Source organism: Panthera tigris, chromosome A3, assembly GCF_018350195.1.
Source record: "Panthera tigris isolate Pti1 chromosome A3, P.tigris_Pti1_mat1.1, whole genome shotgun sequence".
Taxonomy (NCBI): domain Eukaryota; kingdom Metazoa; phylum Chordata; class Mammalia; order Carnivora; family Felidae; genus Panthera; species Panthera tigris.
In genome coordinates, this window is record NC_056662.1 from 132,593,027 (window position 1) to 132,613,606 (window position 20,580).

General features: G+C 50.8%; 1 protein-coding gene and 1 non-coding gene across 5 annotated transcripts in view; both read right to left on the reverse strand.

Annotated features, from left to right (window-relative positions):
- Window positions 1–2,756: 2,756 nt before the first annotated feature.
- Window positions 2,757–20,580, reverse strand: part of ASAP2 (ArfGAP with SH3 domain, ankyrin repeat and PH domain 2) — a 170,827-nt gene continuing 153,003 nt past the window's right edge. The window contains exons 20-28 of one of the 4 annotated variants that reach the window (XM_042982524.1): window positions 19,974–20,041; window positions 18,628–18,741; window positions 15,839–16,091; window positions 13,069–13,203; window positions 11,591–11,762; window positions 5,590–5,639; window positions 5,063–5,151; window positions 4,513–4,635; window positions 2,757–2,868 (exon numbers count right to left, since the gene is read on the reverse strand). In XM_042982524.1, the coding sequence (XP_042838458.1) occupies window positions 2,794–2,868; window positions 4,513–4,635; window positions 5,063–5,151; window positions 5,590–5,639; window positions 11,591–11,762; window positions 13,069–13,203; window positions 15,839–16,091; window positions 18,628–18,741; window positions 19,974–20,041 (1,079 nt within the window). In that variant the 3' untranslated portion in view covers window positions 2,757–2,793. Of the gene's footprint in view, window positions 2,869–4,512; window positions 4,636–5,062; window positions 5,155–5,589; window positions 5,640–11,590; window positions 11,763–13,068; window positions 13,204–15,838; window positions 16,092–18,627; window positions 18,742–19,973; window positions 20,042–20,580 lie in introns of all 4 variants that reach the window. The other 3 variants (XM_042982523.1, XM_042982526.1, XM_042982525.1) reach the window with 3 other exon arrangements.
- On the reverse strand, window positions 15,072–15,178 carry LOC122237578. The gene has a single exon (XR_006216164.1). It is a non-coding gene; the product is annotated as a U6 spliceosomal RNA (small nuclear RNA).

Sequence of the window (20,580 nt, forward strand, 5' to 3'; positions counted from 1 at the left end):
AGAAGTGCCCTCAGTGAGTGGCGAGCACGGAGCGCTTTCCACGGAGGTCACGTACCGTCCCCGGGGCGGCACGTGGGCCCCCCCGCCGGCTGGGAGCGCCGGTCACCTGGTCTGGAACAGCGACGCAGCGCTGCCAGCTCACGACACAAAAAGTAAGGCCGTGAAGGTGCACCGTCAGGAGGACGCGCTCGGAAACCAAAGCATCGACCTCGGCGTTCCCAGACCAGAGATCACCGCGCGTGTTAAGCAGCACAGAAAGAATCTCATGTACAGGAGGCTGGTGGGTTTTTCTAAAGGACCATTTTAATATGCAATGCTTAAAGGATTAAAAACATTAAAAATAACACTATGTCCATTTACAGGTGTTTTATTTTTTTCCAGTCAAATGACTAGTTCGCGGGAAGAGCCAACTTACTGAACATGCTCTAATTATAAATCACTGCATTAAGGACAACGAAAATAAGAATCGATTTAGGTTATACAATATATACAGTTGCGCTGCAACCAGATCAGAGCAATCAAGCGAATGAACGGAGTATCATTGTCTCGAGTAGCGTTCCGAGCTGCAGGCCACACCATCCACCCCTCAGCAGACCACACGGGAGCTGGGAGTCTGTGCACGTGTGGGGCCTCATCCCTCGAAGTCGCGTCTGATGGAAAACGGCACACGACATGCCAGCGTCCCGCAGCTATGTTCATGAAGCGTCAACTTCAAATATAAATAGATATCTACAGTGTTTTCCTTTCTCTCAGGTTGTTTTTTGATTTGCAAAGAGCAAAGAACTAGGAAAGGATGTTAGCAGGGAAGGTACTAGAATTTCTCCTCTGGCAAGAGTAATGTTAACGACTGCACAATAGCACCACCAAATTGCCGAGTGGAAAAAATATTTCCTAGATATTTCTGTACCAGTGAACCTGATAGATTAGTTTGGGACTGGTGTCTGAATGTCAGTGAGAATCAACTTTAATTCCTTATAAAGCTGGCACCAAGTAGTCAAAAGGCTGATTATAAGACACGAATGCAAAAGGACTGTGTTAAAATATACATAAGAAGTGCACTGTGCAAAATATACCTGTTTACTTTCTTAAATCTATGAGGGAAGTAACCAAATGAAGGGTTCAAACGACAGAAATGAGCAATTAGTGAAAATACATGTAGTGCTTTAAAAACAAAACAAAACCAAAAACCAAAAAAAAAAAAAAAAAAAACCACCGAAAACCCAACCAAATTTAATTACAGATCTAACATTTTTACCCGGAACTTTGAAAGGCAAAAAGCAGTTGCCATACCACATCATAAAACATTCCAGTTTGTTCTGTTTTCCTTTATAAAAACAATAAAAAGTAGAATGCAATTAATAATTAAAAAAAAAAAAAAAAAAGCTCTGCACTTACAAGAGTCTTGCCTAATAAAGACAGGCTGCTCCGATCAAATGTACCATCGTAACCGTGCGATGAAAACATCGCCGCCTCGCTTTCCAAGCCTAGACCTAAGCTTATCCCTTCACTTCTGGTCAAAATCCGAGTGGGCATTATAGGCCTATATATTTTCAGAGAGTGCCACAATGTCCAATATTCCTATCACGAATCTTATACTCACAATTACTAAATAGAGGTATGATAATCAAGTTCGTTAAACTCATGAATTTTGGTTTGTCATACACAACCTAATCCCCCCACCCCCAGTAAGAATGACGTGATGGATTTTAGCAGTGACAGTGGGACGTCTGTTCAGGAGTATTACCCGGGACCTACAAATTTCGGATATGCTCTTGATTACAAATGGACAGATTCAATTTCAAGACAGCATAACTACCATTCCTGTTGGTATAGTATATAAATACAAGCCACTAAATTGAGTAAACATTCTTGGGGAGCCGGAGAGGGAAGGCAGTGGTACACTCAACAGGAAACAGCAAGTGTGTGTGTGAACACAGTGGGGTCTGCGCCACGGTACTCGAGCTGGGTGACGGAGGAGGGTCAAGAAGGCAAGTTCCAAGACACCTAAAGCGTATCGACTAGTTTAAAGAACTGTTTTGCAATCCATCATCCTTAGTTTTCAACCAAATTCAGGAAATGCAGTTTTCTCTAACGTGGAACTGAATTAACCGCTATGACCATATGCCGTAATAAACCATGGGTAGTTTGGTTAAGCAGGATTGTTCACAACAGGCTACACGCACATGCAGAATACACTGATAGTTGCAACCTCACAGATGAGGGCTGGAAAGTACAACGCTAAGGTGTAAATTTCCAAGTTGCTTTAGCTAAGCCTTGGGTGGGTTTCAAAGGAACTCTTTAAAGGTTTCTTTAAAAAAAAAAAAAAAAAAGTCTTTAAAGGTGAACTGATAGCATTTTTTCTAGACAGTCCAGGACTGGGCTACTTCTAAAGCAAGTTTACCAACCTAAGACAACTGTAGTAACCGACTCTAGAAGCAGGCCAAGGAAAGCTGAAGAATTTCTAATCCTCAAACTTTTAGGTTCAGCTAAATCTGTAGATTGAGGGTCTCGATTATGTAGTTAAAATGACTTCTCAGTTCACCTTTTAGGAAATTCAGTTTTTCCTAATAAAAGTATGGCAGTATTTCATGAAAACCACAAATTATAAAAACAATTCATTTATACACATAAAGTTGCCTTTGAGTTTGTAAAACAGAAGAGCGGTGTTAGAGAAAGTGGGCTACCGTACAATACATTTCATGAAACGGGTCATTCTGGCAAGAGTTTTGGTACCAATAACAAAACAGGAACATAACGAGCGTTAAAAGAAGTGTTTTTTTGTTCAGTAGCAATTCAGTCAGCAATAAAGTGCACAAATGATACAGGAAATGCTCCTTTGCGACTGGGATCTCCGTCAATGTGGCCAATCTGAAATGAACAAAAGTTCCGGCGGTTATAAAAATTCTCAATGTTGGAACCTTCGAAGGACATTATATAGCATTTGGAGAAAAAAAAGGGAAGATTTGTTCAGAAGAATTTCTTCTGAGAAAGAATTACCTGGGTCAGACATCTAAACTGTTTTTCCTTTTTTCTTTCACTCATGTTTCAAATATAGTTGACCCTTAACATGGGGTGGGGGGTGGTTAGAAGTGCCACAGCCATCCCCCTCCAAGCTGAAAATCCACCTATGACTTCTGACTCCCCCAAATCTTTGCTATTAGTAAACCTGTTGACCAGAAGCCTTCCAGATAACATACATGGTAAGTTAACACGTATTTTCAATATGACAGGTGTCATATACTGTGTTCTTACAATAGAGCTAGAGAGAAAAAATGTTAAGAAAATCATAAGGAGTAAAGAATACATTCAAGTGCTTGCTATACTGCATTTACATATAAAAACTCCCCACGTAAGTGGACCCACGCAGTTCACACCCACGTTGTTCAAGGGTCAACTGCGGGGTATGCCGGCTGTGTAAGCAAGACTATTACGGGCGGGCCAGGTGTCGGCTCAGAAGCACAGTCCCCAGGGCCCTGGCGTTCTTGGGGGGCAGGCAGGATGGCTGACTACTGCCCCCAATTGCCTTTATGTTTTGTTTTGTTTTTTTAAGGAAGAAACGGAGTGTCAGAAGTTTGTGCGTTACAAAGTCCCAGAAAGTGGCAAATGTGTGGTTGGTTCTATTTAAATGTAGTCAAGCATTTACCGAAGGCTGCGACAGATTCACTTATTTTCACTCTGGGTAAATTATAGAAGTTCTACACCAAGTAAGATCTCAACAAGGTAAATGATGGAGATAAGTAAAAGTCTAAAAGAAAATCGCCCTAATGCAACTGATGAGACTTGGGTGAGAGTATGGGCAGCATTTCCTTCTTTATACCTTTCTGTATTTTCCACAGGTTCTGAAATGAACAGGTATTTTCCAGAGGGCTCAGCCTACTGTCCGGCTGGGGCCCCACCCTCGTGCCGGGTTGGACACGAGTGTGAAAGCGCTGGGGGCAGTCGGGAGGGAGTCAGTTCAGGTCCCCACGCTGCGGGCGCAGGCCGGCCACACAGCAGCAGCTCAGGAACAGAGGCTTTGCGACACGGGCAAGCTGCCCAGCGTCCCTGAGTCTGTGGAGCGTGGGGTCTGGTCTCTCAGGGTCACCAGGCGAACCGCCACACTCCTGCTGTTCCTGCTCCCACCTGGATGTCACCACTCCTTTCAGGACCCAGACGGACACCCAGGGGCTCTGCCCCCACGCCGGCTTCTTACACGCCTCCCCCACAGACCCCCGGTATGGGGGAGGATCGTACCGGCTCTAAACTCACGGCCTCATTTCAGGCCCTCAAGTGAATTCTGGGAACTGCAGCCCCAGTGCCCGCCCACCCTCACGTGGGAAAACCCACCCGGGGGGAAACTGGGCCCGCTCAGAAGTGGGTGTACACGGGAGAGACGGGTGGGGGGCAGATGGGCCTGAGGGCTGAGGATGCACCGGCAGAGGGCCTCGCCTGCGAGCAGACCTCTCGTGCCAGGTGGGCCGGGACTCACCTCCGCCCTCCCAGCCACATCCCGGGCCCAGACCCCCGACTCACCCACCACTCTTGGTCCTCCTCCCCATCCACGATGATCACATCCCCCTCGGAGAACGTCAGCTCGTCTGGGTTGTCGGCCACACAGTTATAGAGAGCTTTGACCCGCTTGGGCTTTAACTTGGTCTGGATGGAGGAGCGGGAGGGTCAGAGGTTAGTGTGGCAGGGAGGCGTCAGCTCCTGGGGCGGAGGGTGGGGCTGCTTTGCTTCTAATTGGTCCCAGGGCTCCCGACCCAGCAGGCCCGGGAGCCCACGGGTGTCAGGGCGGGAAGGTCCGTGCGGCTCAGGGGCAGGGGCACCTTCTACCAGGCTCGCAGGACAGGGAAGCAACCCCAGCTGAGTGCAGAGAACTGGGGGTGAGGCAGCCCGGTGCCTGTGCCAGAGGAGCCGAGCCCTGCGACTGCGGATCGGGGGTCGTGTCCCGTCCAGATTCAGGAAGAATCCTCCCCTCCGCCCCGCCGGGGGAAGAGGGCGAGACTGGTTTCCCCGGAGACTCTCCCGCTCACTGCTGGCCAGAGCAAAGAGGCAGGAAAGGAGGGGCCCTTCCACTTACGGTCTGTGACTTCCTGGGCATGGGGGCTGGGGGTTGGAGGACCGCGCTGTTGGACAGAGGACCCAGAGCTTCTGTTCCAGAGAGATCCACTGCTTGAGGGCCAAAATGAATCAACTTCACAATATGCCCTCAGTGGTGACCAGCGAGTTACAAACAATATAAATGCCACAGCGTCATGTCTGAAAAGCAGCTTTCCTGAGATTTTCTCATCTACAGAGTGAAAAGTCCCCTAAAGGCCCAAGAACCATGTGACTTCCATCAGTCTCTGTAAAGCGTGCAGCGCATGTGAGTGTCACAGAGCCGGACAAAGGCCGCCAGCTCCTCTGCAGATTTCTAGATCCCTGCTGGGGCTCCCTGCCCTGCCCCCATCAGAAGGGGCCAGACACAGGACACAGCAGACAGCAGCCCTGTCTGTGAGAGGCAGGGTGGCTGCTGGGGCCCGACACAGGGTTGAGCACGGCTGGAAATGCCTCCCGCTTTGCCCCCACGGACCACACAGCAGTGAACCCCATAAATGAAATCATTACCAGGTCCTCTCGGCTGGCCTTTGTTGATCAGTGGGATCGACTTGTCAGCCCTAAAAGAAGGAGAAGGTAGATTTATTGACGTCTGAGGCCTCACAGCACGTCAGCTGTCCCCACCCCACACCGCTTCATAAAGGAACCTTCTGTGTCGTCTCAGAACGAAGGTGAAGAAACATGGCACTGATTTTACACCTATTTTCAAGGAACTCAAAAGGTCTAACGTGTGAAGGCCCCACTCATCTGACCCGTCTCGTCATTTGATTTCCATCAATGTCAAGACAGAAATCACCATGCTGGGGGTGCCTGAGTGGCTCAGTCGGTTGAGTGTTTGACTCTTTGATTTTCGCTCAGATCATGATCCCAGGGTCGTGGGATCGAGCCCCGTGTTGGGCTCAGCGCTGAGTGTGGAGCCTGCTTGAGCTTCTCTCCGTCTCCCTCTGCCCCTCTCTCCCACTCACACTCACTCTCTCTCTCAAAAAAAAAAAAAAAAAAAAAAAAAAAAAAGAAATCATCATGCTGACCCCCTTTGCCTTTCATCACTCCCAACTACAAAATGCCTACGGGAAAGGCCTGAGCCTCTAAGACACCAGTCAGCAAACCTTCTTGCTAAAGGGCCTGACAGTTGAGGCTCTGTGGGTTACAAAGTCCATCAGGACTACCCAGTGCTGCCACCACAGCACGAGAGCAGCCACGGATGATGCACAAAGGAGCGTGCCGAACGCTTTATTTATGGGCACTGGAATCTGAATTTTATAGAATCTTCATGTATCGGGGTGCCTGAGTGGCTCAGTCAGTTAAGCATCCAACTTGATTTTGGCTCAGGTCACGATCTCATGGTTGTGGGATCGAGCCCCACGTCGGGCTCTGGGCTGACAATGCAGAGCCTGCTTGGGATTCTCTCTCTGCCCCTTTCCTGAGCTCTTTCTCTCAAACTTAAAAAAAGAAAATCTTCATGTATCATGAATAGACTTCTTTTGGTTGTTTTCAACCATTTGAAAAAAAAGAAAACCACCTTAGCTTGTGGGCCATACAAAAACAGGCACGGGGCTGATCAGGCGTGCAGGAGTAGTTTGCCGACCGCTGCTCAAAGAGAGCAAAGGTAAAAACCCAGATTTATACCCAGGATAAGACTGGGGGGGGGTGGGTGCTTCCTTACAAAGAGGCCACAGCGGTGTATTCTTTTCAAACGGAACTCCCCCGGGCAGTGATGACAGGCTTCCCTCCATCCAAAGGGGTCTTGGAGACACCCCAGCATCACCCGCTCTGCTCCCTCCCCACCTCTGCTTCTGGTCACACGAGATGAGAGAAAAGGATTCCACGGAGCAGGTAAAACCAGGTAAGACTGCGCTAACATACCCAGCAACCCCAGCTCAGACTCTCCTGCGAACCAAGGAAGCAGGGAGGCCTCAGAGCCCCCAGAAAGACCGTGCCCAGGACCCTGCATTAGCGGCCAATACACCCCGTTCTCAGAACCGCCGGGTGATGGCTGGCAGCCGACTGGTGCTCATCTAGAAGTTCAGCACAGGATTCGGTGTCTCAAAGAACAGCTCAGAAAGAGCAAGTATGCAGGAGCTACAGGGCAAGAGGGGGACAAACAGAAGCGGGCACAGACCCTAATGCAGAGAAGCTCGGCCTGTGGCCACGGAGGGTAGGCGTGAGAGTGTATTCCCCACCGCATAACTCGGTAACTCATGAGACTGCATATGTGCTGCCTGGAATAGGAAGGCAAGGATGTTCACATTCTAGTTTAGGAAGAGATCTTACAAGGCAGCGTTAAAGAAGTTCTGAGAGGCTTCTGGTTAAAAAAGTAGGTCTGAGGGGTGCCTGGGTGGCTCAGTCGGTTAAGCGTCTGACTTCGGCTCAGGTCATGATCTCGAAGTTCCTGAGTTTGAGTTTGAGCACTGGACTCCACATTCCCACTCGGTCCTTTCTCTCTGCCCCTCCCCTGCTCGTGCTTTCTCTCTCAAAATAAATAAACTTAAAAAAAAAAAAAGACTGAAATACATTTACTTCCACTTTCTCTCAAGGAAAACAATTAGAAAAAACTTGAGGGGCGCCTGGGAGGCTCAGTCAGTTGGGCGTCCGACTTCGGCTCAGGTCATGATCTCACACTCTGTGAGTTCGAGCCCCATGTCGGGCTCTGTGCTGACAGCTCAGAGCCTGGAACCTGTTTCAGATTCTGTGTCTCCCTCTCTCTCTGCTCCTCCCCTGCTCATGCTCTGTCTCTCTCTGTCTCAAAAAGAAATAAAAACATTTAAAAAAATTTAAAAAAAAGAAAGAAAAAACTTGAACCAGGCGTGCGTGGGTGGCTCAGTCGGTTAAGCGTCTGACTCTTGATCTCAGCTCAGGTTGTGACAGCAGTTTGTGAGATCAAGCCCTGAGTTGGGCTCCAAACTGAGCATGGAGCCTGCTTAAGAGTCTCTCTCTCCCTCTCTGAGAAAGAAAAGAAAAAAGAGACAAAAAAAGAAAAGAAAAGAGAAAGAGCAAGAGAAAGAAAGAAAGAAAGAAAGAAAGAAAGGGAAAAAGAAAGACAGACAGAAAGAAAGGGAATAAGCTTAAACCAACAAGACAAAGAGAACTGAAGAGGTAACATTTTGGAAGTGGCCACAGGAGGGAAGAATCCTAACCATGTCAGCTCATCTGAGGAGGGAGAACCCTCACGCAGTAAGGAAGCCCTGAAGGACCCCCATCTGTGCTCTGAGTCCCCAAGGCTTATAAGCCCGTGGGAGGGGGCATAAGGCATGGCAATAAATACAAGGATTGGCTCAAAATCTGCTCAAGGAGCTACTGAATCCCCGGATTCCCAGACCAACCCTGAGCAACTACCCTACCTCAACCCATTGAAGACCAGAAGCTTCTATTCTCAGAGAGGGGAGAATAGAGGGTATCTGAACTTGGGGGTACCAGTGTGATTGTTGGGGGCATCTTTACAAAAAGGGGGACTAAGTAAAAACTGCCGAGTGAGACCCTCCACAGCGAAGTCCACACTGGACTCTGCACATGAGGGTGCAGTTTGCAATCAGGTTTTTTCAAATGTTTATTTAGAGAGAGAGAGAGAGAGAGAATGAATCCCAAGCAGGCTCTGAACGGTCAGCGCAGAGCCTGATGTGGGACTTGATCCCACAAACCATGAGATCATGACCTGAGATGAAATCAAGAGTCGTAGGCTTAACCGACGGAGCCACCCAGGGAGCCCTGCAGTTGGTTTTAATGCCTCAGCTGCAGTGGCAACTTTTGGGCAGAAAACACCAGATCTATGAGGAAAAGCCTCTAACATAACAGAAACGAAAACAAAGACAATGGACAGGGAAGAAACAAACTATGCAGAAAAGCAAAAGCTAAACTAAACAACTCCCCCTCCATCCCTATAACCATCATTAATAATCTGAGACAAGAGAAAATGATTTCATGAAACAAAAAGGATACTATTAACTTGAAAATTATATGACAGCCGAAACAAAAAAATTCAATGAAAGAACTGGAAGATGACATGAAGGAAATCTCCCAGAAGGCAGACTTAAAAAGCAAGCAAGCAATGCAGAAATGGAAGCCACAGGTGGCAGAGAGCGGTCCCTCCACGGAGCAGAGCTGCACTTCCAGCCCCGGCCTCCAGGTGGAGCCATGGGACTGGCTCTGGTCAAAGGCACCCTTCGCCGGTCTCTTCCTCAGGAAATAACCCTAGGAACAGGGTTCAGAAGTAGAAAGGGTCTGGGTCTCTGACTCGCCCCTTGGGGCTGCTGCACAAGCAAGAATATGGGCGCTCAATTTTGTGTAAGAAGTCAACTTCCAGCTGTTAAAACACGGAGATTCAGGGGCAGGCTGACAGAGCTATCGGCTTACCCGAATGAAAAAGAAAAGACGATACATGTAGAGGAAAAGCCAACGGAGTCTGACATCTGAGTAACACGAATTACATTACAAGCAAGAACAGAGGGGCACCTGGGTGGCTTGGTCAGTTAAGTGTCCGACTTCAGCTCAGGTCACGGTCTCACGGTTCGTGAGTCTGAGCCCTGCGTCGGGCTCTCTACTGTCAGTACAGAGCCGGCTTCATCCTCTGTCCCCCTCTTTCTCTGCCTCTCCCCTGCTTGCGTTCTCTCCCTCTCTCTCAAAAGTAAACATAAATAAAAATAAATAAACAAAAGAACAGAGAAAACAGAAATTAAGACAGTAAAAAAAAAAAAAAAATCAATGAAATTTCTCAGAACTGAAGGAGGTAGTTTATATCCTGAAAGGCTCCATCATCTACCTGGTGGCAGGGACGAAAAAAGGCCCATCCTGGGGAGTCGGAGCCTCGGCAGGGACAGGAGGCCTGAGGGGTGCGCCTGAGTGGGACGGAGGAGGGTGCTTGGCGGGGCAGTGAGAGCCCCAGCAGGGTGAAGATGGTCTCCATGTGAGGCCCCAGATCTCAGCAGGGAGAGGAGGAGGTGGAGGCAGAGACGGGAGACTGGCCTCATGGGGGTATTGATCGTCAACGTAGAAGCCAGATTTCTCATCACCGGAAAAGGGAGTAAGGAGCCCAGAAAAGGAGATTAGAATAGACCCTGTGGTGCTTTGAGAACACTGCCCCCAAACCCTTTCCTGAGAGCTGGAGTCTACACCACCCTGTGCTACCATCCCCACGCCAACCCTGAGTCTGGGATCTGCCACTGTTTGACCAGTGATACATGACAGAAGTGACAACCTGCCATTTTCCAGGGCTGGGCCTGTCTCTTGGGACTTGTTCTTGGGCCCAGTCGCCATGATTCGAGGAAGCCCTCGCCACATGCAGAGGCCACATACGTGCAAGCTTTCTAGCCAACGGCCCCAGCTGATAGCCAGCATCAACCACCAGACGTGTGGGCTGGAGAGATGACACGAGCCTCAGCCCGTGAGTCACTTTCTGTGTTGGACCATCCCTGGCCTTGAGTCTTCCCAGCTAGGGCTTCAGATATTGTGGAGACCAGATAAGCTAACTTCACGATGCTGATCCAAATTCCTGACAGAGTCTGGTAGCAGAGTACAATGGTTGTGTCCCACGTCAGTAAGTCTTGGTGCGGTTTGTTACTACAACTGAAATGGGAGATAGTGTGAACTCATGGATTTTGACACAGAAATAGAAACACAGAGATAAATGTGTTTATAAATACAGATACGCACAGATATACACCTATGTACGTACATGTGTGTGTCCCCAGTTCTGACCACTCAGAGGGCCTGCCTGGGAGCAAGGATACCCCAAGAGCAATGAGCACACACAGTATTCGGACCTTGGCTTCTAAGTATCACTGCCGCTAAAAGAAAACCATCTTTCACTATAAGGATCCAGCTGGAAACCATGAACTGGATCCCTCTGTGGAAAAGGACAAACCTTTGGGTAAGTGGCAAACCCGGTATGGGTTTTAAGAACTGGAAGGTACTAATGTGTCTATGTTAACTTTCTCTCTTTTTTAAAGATTTTATTTTTAAGTAATCTCTATACCCAACATGGGGCTCGAACTCACAACCCCGAGATCAAGAGTCGCACGCTCTACTGTCTGAGCCAACCAGGTGCCCCACTGTGTTAGCTTTCTTATCGTGCTGGTTGTAGTGTGCTTATGCAGGAGAACATCCTCGTCTATAGGAAATATATGCCCACACTGCGGAGGATGCATACGAGTAAGATAACCTTGAGAGCAACAAACTGAAGCTACAGGCCCAGCGTCTCGAGGACCTTCGTTCCCCCAAATCCAGTGCCTGTGCTACACAGAAACCTACACTCGTCATGTGGATAGAAGACATACGTTTGTATGAAAATTTTTAGCTTAATAATGTTGATAAATTATTTTTAAGACGCTTAAGCCTGATGAATTCATCAGGTGACACCGGTACTCAAACGTTAGAGTAGAAGCACTGGAAATTTCAAATGTCTGCATGGAAATTTCAGACGAAGGATTGCGGCCACTGCCGCTTGGAAGCTCCTTGAACGCAAGAAGCCAGGATGGCAGTTTGGCCAGGCCCTGGGGGCCACATGAAGACAGGCGGTTACCCGGGAGCAGGCCTCTTCTGCGGGAGGCGGCTGGGTGGCTGGGGTGGCAGGGGCGGGGGCGGGGCTTTGCTCAGCGGGATCCCAGGCTGGGCGGACTTGCTCGGCTGGCCCAAGGCTTCGATCACACTGGGCGTTTTTGCTACCGGAGGGGGCGGCGTGGGAGCCAGGGGATCTGTGGAAAGAAAAGGAGAGCCACACAGATTGTCAGACTTCCTCACGTCCCCAGCCTTCTCACCCAAGGCTCCTCTGATAAGGGCTTCCTCTTTTCTATGGTGATTTCATAAGAACAAAAGCCTCTTTTCATTGCAGGTTTTTATTAAGCAGTATTGGCAGGGAGTCCTTCCGAGCCTCAAGTCAGGGTTAAAATGCCTCTATGAGCCTGTACCTTCCCCGTTGGAAGTCCCTGTGGGGACGCCACCACAGTTTTGTGCTGTCCACCCTGAGACCTGGAGAGACAGCAGGGGGGAGGCTCAAGTCTGGGGCCGGGCCTTCCTGGGCCAATCCTCTTTCTGCCTCAGCCGCCCCTGTGGGCCCTGCACATTTCACCAGGCTTCCAGCGGGTCACTGTGAGACCGCCCTAAAGTGCTCACTCTGTGAAGACTCCACAATCTGTGCGGAGGGCAGGGCAAAGACTTGGGAGGCTGAGGATCAGAGAGGTGACGTGCTTTCCCCTAAGGTCAGAAAGTTGGTGAGACGGGCAGTTGGGCCTCGAGCCCTTGGCTCCTCTCCCCGCTTTCCCCTCTCGGACAAACATTAGTGCTGTCCCCAAATATCCAGGGTCCTCGCTGAGGCAGTTAACTGTCCTCAGGACAGGACGGGGACACCCAAGGAGCCTTCCAGTGCCACCAGTGCACGTGCACATGGCACTTTACTGCAGCTGGGGTTCGGTTTCTCCTGCCTTAGCTTAAAAACTGCAGGGGAAAACCTGGGGGAAGTCCGTGCTCCCAGTGTGGGCCCCGAGGTGCCAGGACCCCTCCCCCTGCCAGCCCAGCAGAGCAGGGACGAGACAGGCTCAGGGCCTGCATCCAGGGCTTGCCTCACTGCTCCAGGAAAGATGTTCCTCTTCTCCATACCCCTCCCCTAGGTCCCGGGACTTTCACCTACATGTTGACATTGAAGAAAAACACATGCCAGATTATATCCAAATGACTGTGCCCAAATATTGAGAACCGCCAAGTGGCCAAAGGAAATGAAGCCCCGGGCTCATGCGTGACAGGAGGAAATGTTGCCGAAATGCTCGGGAAGACAGAGGAGGAGAGTGTGCGAGCACCCCCCTGGCATGGGGTGCGGGACAGACAGGAGCCTGCAGCTGGGGAGGGCGGCCGGAGGGGCCAGGGCTGGGAACACAGTGCTGGGCTCCCGGCAGTGGCTTGCGGGCGTGCAGCGTCGCAGCTGTCCCCTCGCGGCTGCCGAAAGCACCCCCCAGCCATCCAGATCGAAAAGCCCACTGGCAAGAAAGGAAAAAGGAAAAAACGTACTGGTAGATGTCACACGAAGAGGGGGCAGCGGTGGATGGACAGCTGGCGGATCTGACGAAGATCGCTGCCTGCTTACACCGTCCACACTTACAGAGTTTGTCTTCCACAGGGCGTTAGCGGAGGAGGCTGGCTGAACTGCACACGCACGCACATGCACACGCACGCACATGCACACGCAGGCATGCACACATACACACGAATGCACGCACAGGCACAGAACAAAAACAGAAACAGAACACTGCATTATTGATCCTCTCTCTCAGAAAAACGATAAATATGACCCTTCTAGAATAGCATTAAGACCACCAATAGAATGTTGATTTTTTTTTTTTTTTTAATTCTTGTCTCTGGTATCTGGAGGATGGACACTGCTACACACAGTGGTGCTTCTGGGAAACTTATCAGCTGGTTTTCACAATCTTACGGATTTTCTTTCTCCAATATGAATACCATTTGAGGAGGGAAATGAGTAACCACAATGACATATGTCCTGAGCACTGCACTCCAGCCTGTAGAACATCTGCTGGCCTCTACCCATCCATCAAGTCCTCCCCTGGGTGCACGCACAGGGGAGCACCTGTCCTCGGACCGCATGGAGAGAAGGGTACAAACTAGAGACAGGTGAGGGCTCCCCACCTCCTGCAAACATTTCTGGCTAGAAGTCAGGTGACACCAAGGAGGCTCGGCTGACATACCAGGGAGACGGCACCTGCCTAGGTCACAGTCCCTCCTCTGCCCCACAAAGCTCTGCACACGGGGGGGGGGGGGGCCTGTGTCTGAGGCTGTGCATGGCACACAAAGTGGGGCCCTGGGCTTGGGGTGGAAAACAGGCACCCCCACGCAGGGCATTTCTGCGGTGGACGAGGTCCGTCCCCGGGTAGGGCACGCAACGTTGGCTCCCTTTTCCGTCTGTCATGTGGGCACCAGGGTGCACTAGACCGAGAACCAGGGGGCCCTTTGGGGGTCATAGGGATGAAGTGCCAGTATACCATCAAAGGAGAACATGAAGCTAACCACAGGAATAGCCAGAAAAAGGAACTATGAAAAACCCCAAAGCCTCTAAGACTTTAGGAGAGCAAAAAATAAAGATGAACAGTTTTTTATTCCTTTTGCATGACCAACAGAGCAAAATAGTCTTTCCTTCAATGACACACAAAGTCAGTAAAAGCCACTAATGGGGTGGAGGGGACCAAATCATTGCAGCTGCAGCCTTGCACAGTGAATACATGTACACAGGGCGTGGGAGGAGGCTGGGCAGACAGGAGGCCCCACAAGGACCCGACCATGGCGGGTTGCCCTGGGCCCCTCCTGGCCAGTGCAAGAAGCCTGACCTTGCGGCCTCTCTCCTGCTCAGGAATTGCCCCAACAAGCCCAGGGGTGTGGGCACGAGGGGGGCACAGGCTCTGTGGGGGAGGGCAAGTGGGCTGCTTCTGGGGCCTGCCTGGGCAGCACCCGCTCTCCTCTCGGGGGTCTGCTCCAGTGACCTAGATGACAGGCCCCTCAGCCTTCTCTGGGCCTCCCTGAGAGCTGGGGACAGGGCCATGGTGGGGGTGGCCTCGACCCAGGTGCTGGCAGCTGCCATCCTCGCTCTCCTGCCAGGGCTACAACCCTCACTCACGCCCCCTCCCGGAGAGCAGCTGTTGCACAAATGGCACGTGGACCGGCAGCAGCCTCCAGCGGGGTGGGGACATCACACCCTCCTTCTCGTGGGAAGCCCTCCGGAGGCTACCGGCCACGTCGGGCAGCCCCAGCCCACAGCTATGCCGGCTGCTTGCTGGACCGGCCTTCAAGGAGCAGAATGGCCAGCTGGCCGTCAGTCCTGGGAAAATTACCTAACTTTTGGGGGCCTCAGTTTGCATTTTTTTTTTTTAATGTTTTAAAATCTTTTTATTTTCTAAAGTTTTTATTTATTTTTATTTTACTTTTTTGAGTTACATCCAAGTTAGTTACCATACAGTGCAACAATGATTTCACGAGTAGATTCCTTATGCCCCTTACTTGTTAAAAATAAGGAACGCTTCATGACTTTGCGTGTTATCCTGGCACAGGGGCCGTGCTAATCTTCTCTGTATCATTCCAATGTTAGTGTGTGTGCTGCTGAAGCGAGCACCTCAGTTTCCATTTTAATAAAAATAAAAACCAGCATCTGGGAAGTCCAACTCATTGTGTTGTGACGGAACAACTAACGTCAAGCACGGCAAGCTCTGGCACTTAAGGCACCGGCAGGACCCACGGGGATCATTTTGCATTTTTACAATTAGGTTGCGCACCGTTCCCCAAATCAGCGTCTTTGTATCCTTCATTTCATGGGGCTGGCAGAGATAGAAGGTACCAGGCATCACAAGCTGGCTGAAGGCAGGTGGGGGCGGGGGGGAATGGAGGGATGATGACACAGGACAGAACTAAGGCAGAGGGAGGGGTGGTGAGCGGTAAAAGCAGACAGAAAAGAACAGAAAGGAGGTCTGCGGGAAGGTCTCACAGGACCAGCGTCACGAGCTGAGCCACCCGCCTCAGGCTGCCCTGGTGGAGTCCGTGCGCACTGCCAGTGACACAAATGCCACACCTCTGCCCAGAACAAGGACAGAGTCAGAGGCTCCACCACCATCCGGCATCCTAAGACCGGAGAGCTCCTTGAGGAGGTCAACACCATGACCGTAGGACACAAAACCCCACACGTCATCGAGCAGGGGGCAAAGCAACCAGAAACTTCCCAAAGCGAAAACCAAACAACGCCCTTCGTGCGCCGGCGGGAGCTATGACGGTTTAGTACCTTTGGCAATGTTCCGCGGGGGCAGTGGGGGGGCGCTGGCCGTGCTGGGGGCCACGGGCTGGGAGGGCGGCGGGCTGCCACTGAGGATGGCTCCGTACGTCTCGTTCTGCAAGATGCTGGGCACAAAGCCCCTCTGCTTGTCCTTGGCCAGGCTGGCGGCATCTCTGGCCAAAGACGCGGCATTCGACTGCAGCTGGCTGGACCCCAGCTGGTAGAAGCTGACGGGCCGGTCTTCTCGCCGACTGGGACTGGGCTGCAGAGGGCGAAATGCACACACGCTGAGCCCCTGGTCACAGTGCCCAGGCTACTCGTGCACACCACTGCTACTTGGGCCCAGTGCCTTTTTTGCTCTCAGCCATTACGTGAGAGCTGCAAGACTTTAAGAGTTACTCTCACCATGTGTCTTAACAGACACACACACACACACACACACACACACACACACACACACAGCCATGATTTATAATTTACAGCCATGATTTATAATTTACACATCTCCATTCTGTGAAGGATTTAAAACACGGGCGATTTCATCCTTATTAGCCAGAGCTAATTTAAGCTAGATCTGCAGTTCATTGCATTTCCCCTTCGTACACATGCTTTCCATTGAGGACCCAGCTACACTCAATCCCCAACAGCTACGTGGCGAATTCGGGGGAGGTCAATGTTTCTTCCAGTATGAATGCACCTCTTGAGATTCCTCTAACTCAGGGTCAGCAGACCACGGCCTGGGGGCCACCACCTGCTTTATAAATAAAGTTTATTAGAACACAGCCATGCCTAGTCATTTACAAATCGCAGTTGCTTTCAAGCCACCCTGCCAGAGCTGAGTAGGCGCAGAAAAGATGGTGACAGTTCAGGCCCAAAGGCCTGAATATTTACTACCCGGCCCTTTTGGTTTGCTAACCCTAGCTCCGTCTGAAGGTCATGTGCATGGAATCACGACTTGGGTGACTCAGATCTAATTCATTTTAAACATCAGCTTCATTGTAACAGCTATGATCTTCAGCAACTATCTTAACCTGGCTGACCCTGTTTCTCCTCTGTTCAATGGGTAGAACTTTGCTTCTCTAGCACAGTGCCAGCTTAGCAGTTAAACTGCTGGCTGATATACCCCACCTCCCCTCACAGGACCGCCTGCCCAGTCAAGGCTCTGGCCAACCCAGTGGCTCAAACTCAGCTCAGCTATGCAGAACTCGATGGCTAGTGGTCTTCACACATATTTTGAATTCAACAAAGCCCATGGCTATATGAACTACACCCACCTCTGCTGGAAACAGGGAGTGGGTAGATGAGTGTTAGCACTTGCTGTCAGACTTCTGTTTGGACCATGGGACCTGCCGTGTCCTGCTCACGCAAGAATGGGATGTGTGTGCTCACTCTGGGGCCGATGCATCCAATCTTTTTTTAAGGTGGGTAAGTGTAACATTAGTCAGCTCTCCTTACTTTGATACCGTTTTATACCTAACTCAGTGGAGAAGTTTCTTATTTGAAGACATAGCAAGCAGGTATGTTAACGGCTCCATGAACGAGGAAAGTCAAGGAAATTTCGGAAATGGCGTATATACATGTAATCAGACAGGCTCAATGCACATCAGAATATTCAATACGAAATTTTACGTGGAGGACACCTGGGTGGCTCAGTCGGTTAAGTGTCCGACGTCAGCTCAGGTCATGATCTCAGGTTTGTGAGTTTGAGCCTTGCATCAGACGGGCTCTCTGGGGTCAGTACAGAGCCTGCTTCAGATCCTCTGTCCCTCCCCTCTCTGTCCCTCCCCCACTTGTGTGCTCGCTGTCTCTCAAAAATAAAGAAAACATTTTTTTTTAAAAAAAGGAAAGTTCAGGGGCGCCTGGGTGGCTTGGTCAGTTAAGCATCCGACTTCGGGACTTCGGCTCAGGTCACGATCTCACGGCCCGTGAGTTCGAGCCCCGCGTCGGGCTCTGTGCTGACCGCTCAGAGCCTGCAGCCTGTTTCAGATTCTGTGTCTCCCTCTGTCTCTGCCCCTCCCCTGTTCATGCTCTGTCTCTCTCTGTCTCAAAAATAAATAAATGTTGAAAAAAAATTTAAAAAAATAAGAAATAAAAAAAGGGAAGTTTACATGGCATTTTCCACTAATTTCACAGCAGCTAGGAGTGTGGGCTCTGGAGTCCGCCTGCTGGAGTCTGACTCAGCTCTGAGACCTGTGTGAAGGTGGTAGGTAACCTGCCAGGAGCCCTCCAAGTGTGCAAGACAGCGTGCCATGAGCAGGGAGCTGGACTCAGAGGCAAGTGCCCTCAGTCTGGCCCCAAGCTGGTCTCTAAATACTAAGCTTCACTGTGGCCGAGTCAACTTCTCTTGACTCTCAAAGCTCCCGTGACCCCATCGAATAGAGGAAAAAGTTGGACCCACAGTTCTAAAGGTCATTTAATGATTCTAGTTAAGGTTTTAACGGCTGATGAGTGGACATGACCCGCGACACTGGGGGCCCCTGGCTCTTTATCACATGCACAGTGCAAGGACTTCCTCTAAAACCCACTAGACTCCATGGCCCCCCCCATTTCTTTCCCTCAGATCAAACGGTGGGCAGCTAATGATGACGACACAAGGAATGTTCCCTTGTTCCTAAGAGCTGGGAGACAGGTGGCAGCTGTGGGAAGGGTGAAACCAAAAACCTACTGAGATCAATGGAGGCAAAAAGCAAACTCCACTTCTACAAAACTGCTCTGTGCGCAGATTAGAAGCCAGGATCCACCCCGCTCGCCACAAAGCTCACGACGACACCCCTGGCGTCCCTCGGCCGGGCACTGACCTGCAGTTTCTCGTCCACGTCGTCATCGCTCTCATCCAGGTCTTCGTGGAGCAGCCGCCACTCATACTCGACGTGGACGTGGGAATTGAACCTCCCAGATAAGGCCTGGGTCAGCTGAGAGAACAAAGGGCCGTCAGTGACACTGCACGCGAGGCGAGCAGCCCTGGGTGGCACGGGGTGGGGGAGGCAGAGGCCCCAGGGTGAGGCCGGCTGAAACTCCCCTCCCTATTTCACAGAGGACCTTGAAACGCAAACCTCGTAACTGCCCTTTCGTGTTCTGTAAACGGTACAGGGTGGTGGGCAGACAAGGGCTATTCGAGGTCTCAAGGACGGCCCGTAGGTGCTGACAACCACACACAGGAGCAAACTCAACAGAGAACGGACGTTTCCACTGTTAACCCAACCGTTCTTGACCAGCACTAAAGATGATGCCCCAAAGAAAAGGATGTGAATGACTATTTTCACAATACTCTCGGGGAACAGGTAGCTAGTTCCATTTTAGATACACGGGAGAGAAGCAAATCCCTTTCTTAGCACGTTAGCCCTTAATTTCCTCCAGAGCCAGAGAGTAGCTGTGTGACCTTGGGCAAGTTACTTAACCCTTCTGTGTCTGTTTCCTCACCTGTAAAATAGGGATAACAGAAGAAACCGTGTCATGGGTGGCTATCAAGATTGAACGAGTTAGGGGATATCAACTACTTAGAATAGCACCTGGTACTCATCCCACACTTCCGTAACATTTACAACGAATAGCTCTCTTTACCGAGCACTGGTTGAGCTTCCGAGTGCAACACTAATTCCCACAACAACCTTGTGAACTGGTAGAGCGGACTCCACTTCACAAACAAGGAAACAGCGAGACAGTTGGCATTGGTGCGGCCTTCCCGAGTCATGGTGGTGGAGCCCTACCGCCTGAGCCCATGGGCTCTGCCCCCTAGCTGCACTGTCACTGCCTGATCTAGAACAGGACAGGAAACGATGGTGCAGAACCATCTGGAAGATTCGGGGTTGGGGAACAGAGTAAGAACATCAGCTCTGGATGCTGCTGTGAAGGGACGAGCCGGTGGCTTCCCGACTCCAGGGATGAGCCAAAGCCACGGTGGCCCCCGGATCTCTGCTCCTGTTGCCCCAGATTAATGCCAGGACCACCATCAACATGTCCAACCAGCAAATGCCCACTGGCATTCTAAGTGTCATTACGAGGGGGTGGCCACCTCCTCTTGAAAGACCCCCCAGTGTGCCTTCTCCTGGCTATCCCCTCTAGGGTCCACACTTCGCAGAGGGCAGGGCCCCTTCCTGGCCCAGGAAGGGCCCCCTGGCCACGTCCACACCGGGTGGAGACTCACCAGCTCCTCACAGTGCTCGTGCCGGAGGCGTCTGGCGATGTCCAGTGGCGTCTCCCCCGACTCGTTAGCTAAAAGGCAGGGCGACAAAGGGAGGCATTATGACAAAAACAAGCGAAGGCCGGATTATCAGGAGGCAGTTAAAAGAGGTACAGAGAAGCAGCACTCAATCGAAGTGAGCACGATTAACGAATCCCACGGTTGAGTCTGGAGCAGGGGCGGAACTGGTCTCGTAACCGTACGGACCTGCGGCGGAACACGGTCGGGAGACGTCAGGAGACCGTTTGAGTTGGCCATGGGCACAGAACGGCACTCCTCAGCAGTCTGCAAACCCGAAACCGTGCATTTTCTTCTAAATAAGCCTCTGCCAACAAGGTTTGATTAATAATAAAAAAAAAAAAGCCAACTCAGAGACACCTGGGAAGCTCAGTTAAGCATCCGACTCTAAATTTCGGCTCAGGTTATGATCTCACGGTTGTGGGATACAGCCCCGTGTCAGTCGCGTCAGGCTCAATGCTGGGCAAGGAACCTGCTTCAAAATCTCTCTCTCTCCCTCTACCCACCCCCCCAAAAAATAGAAAAAAAAAAAAAAGAAACTTGACTCAAGAAG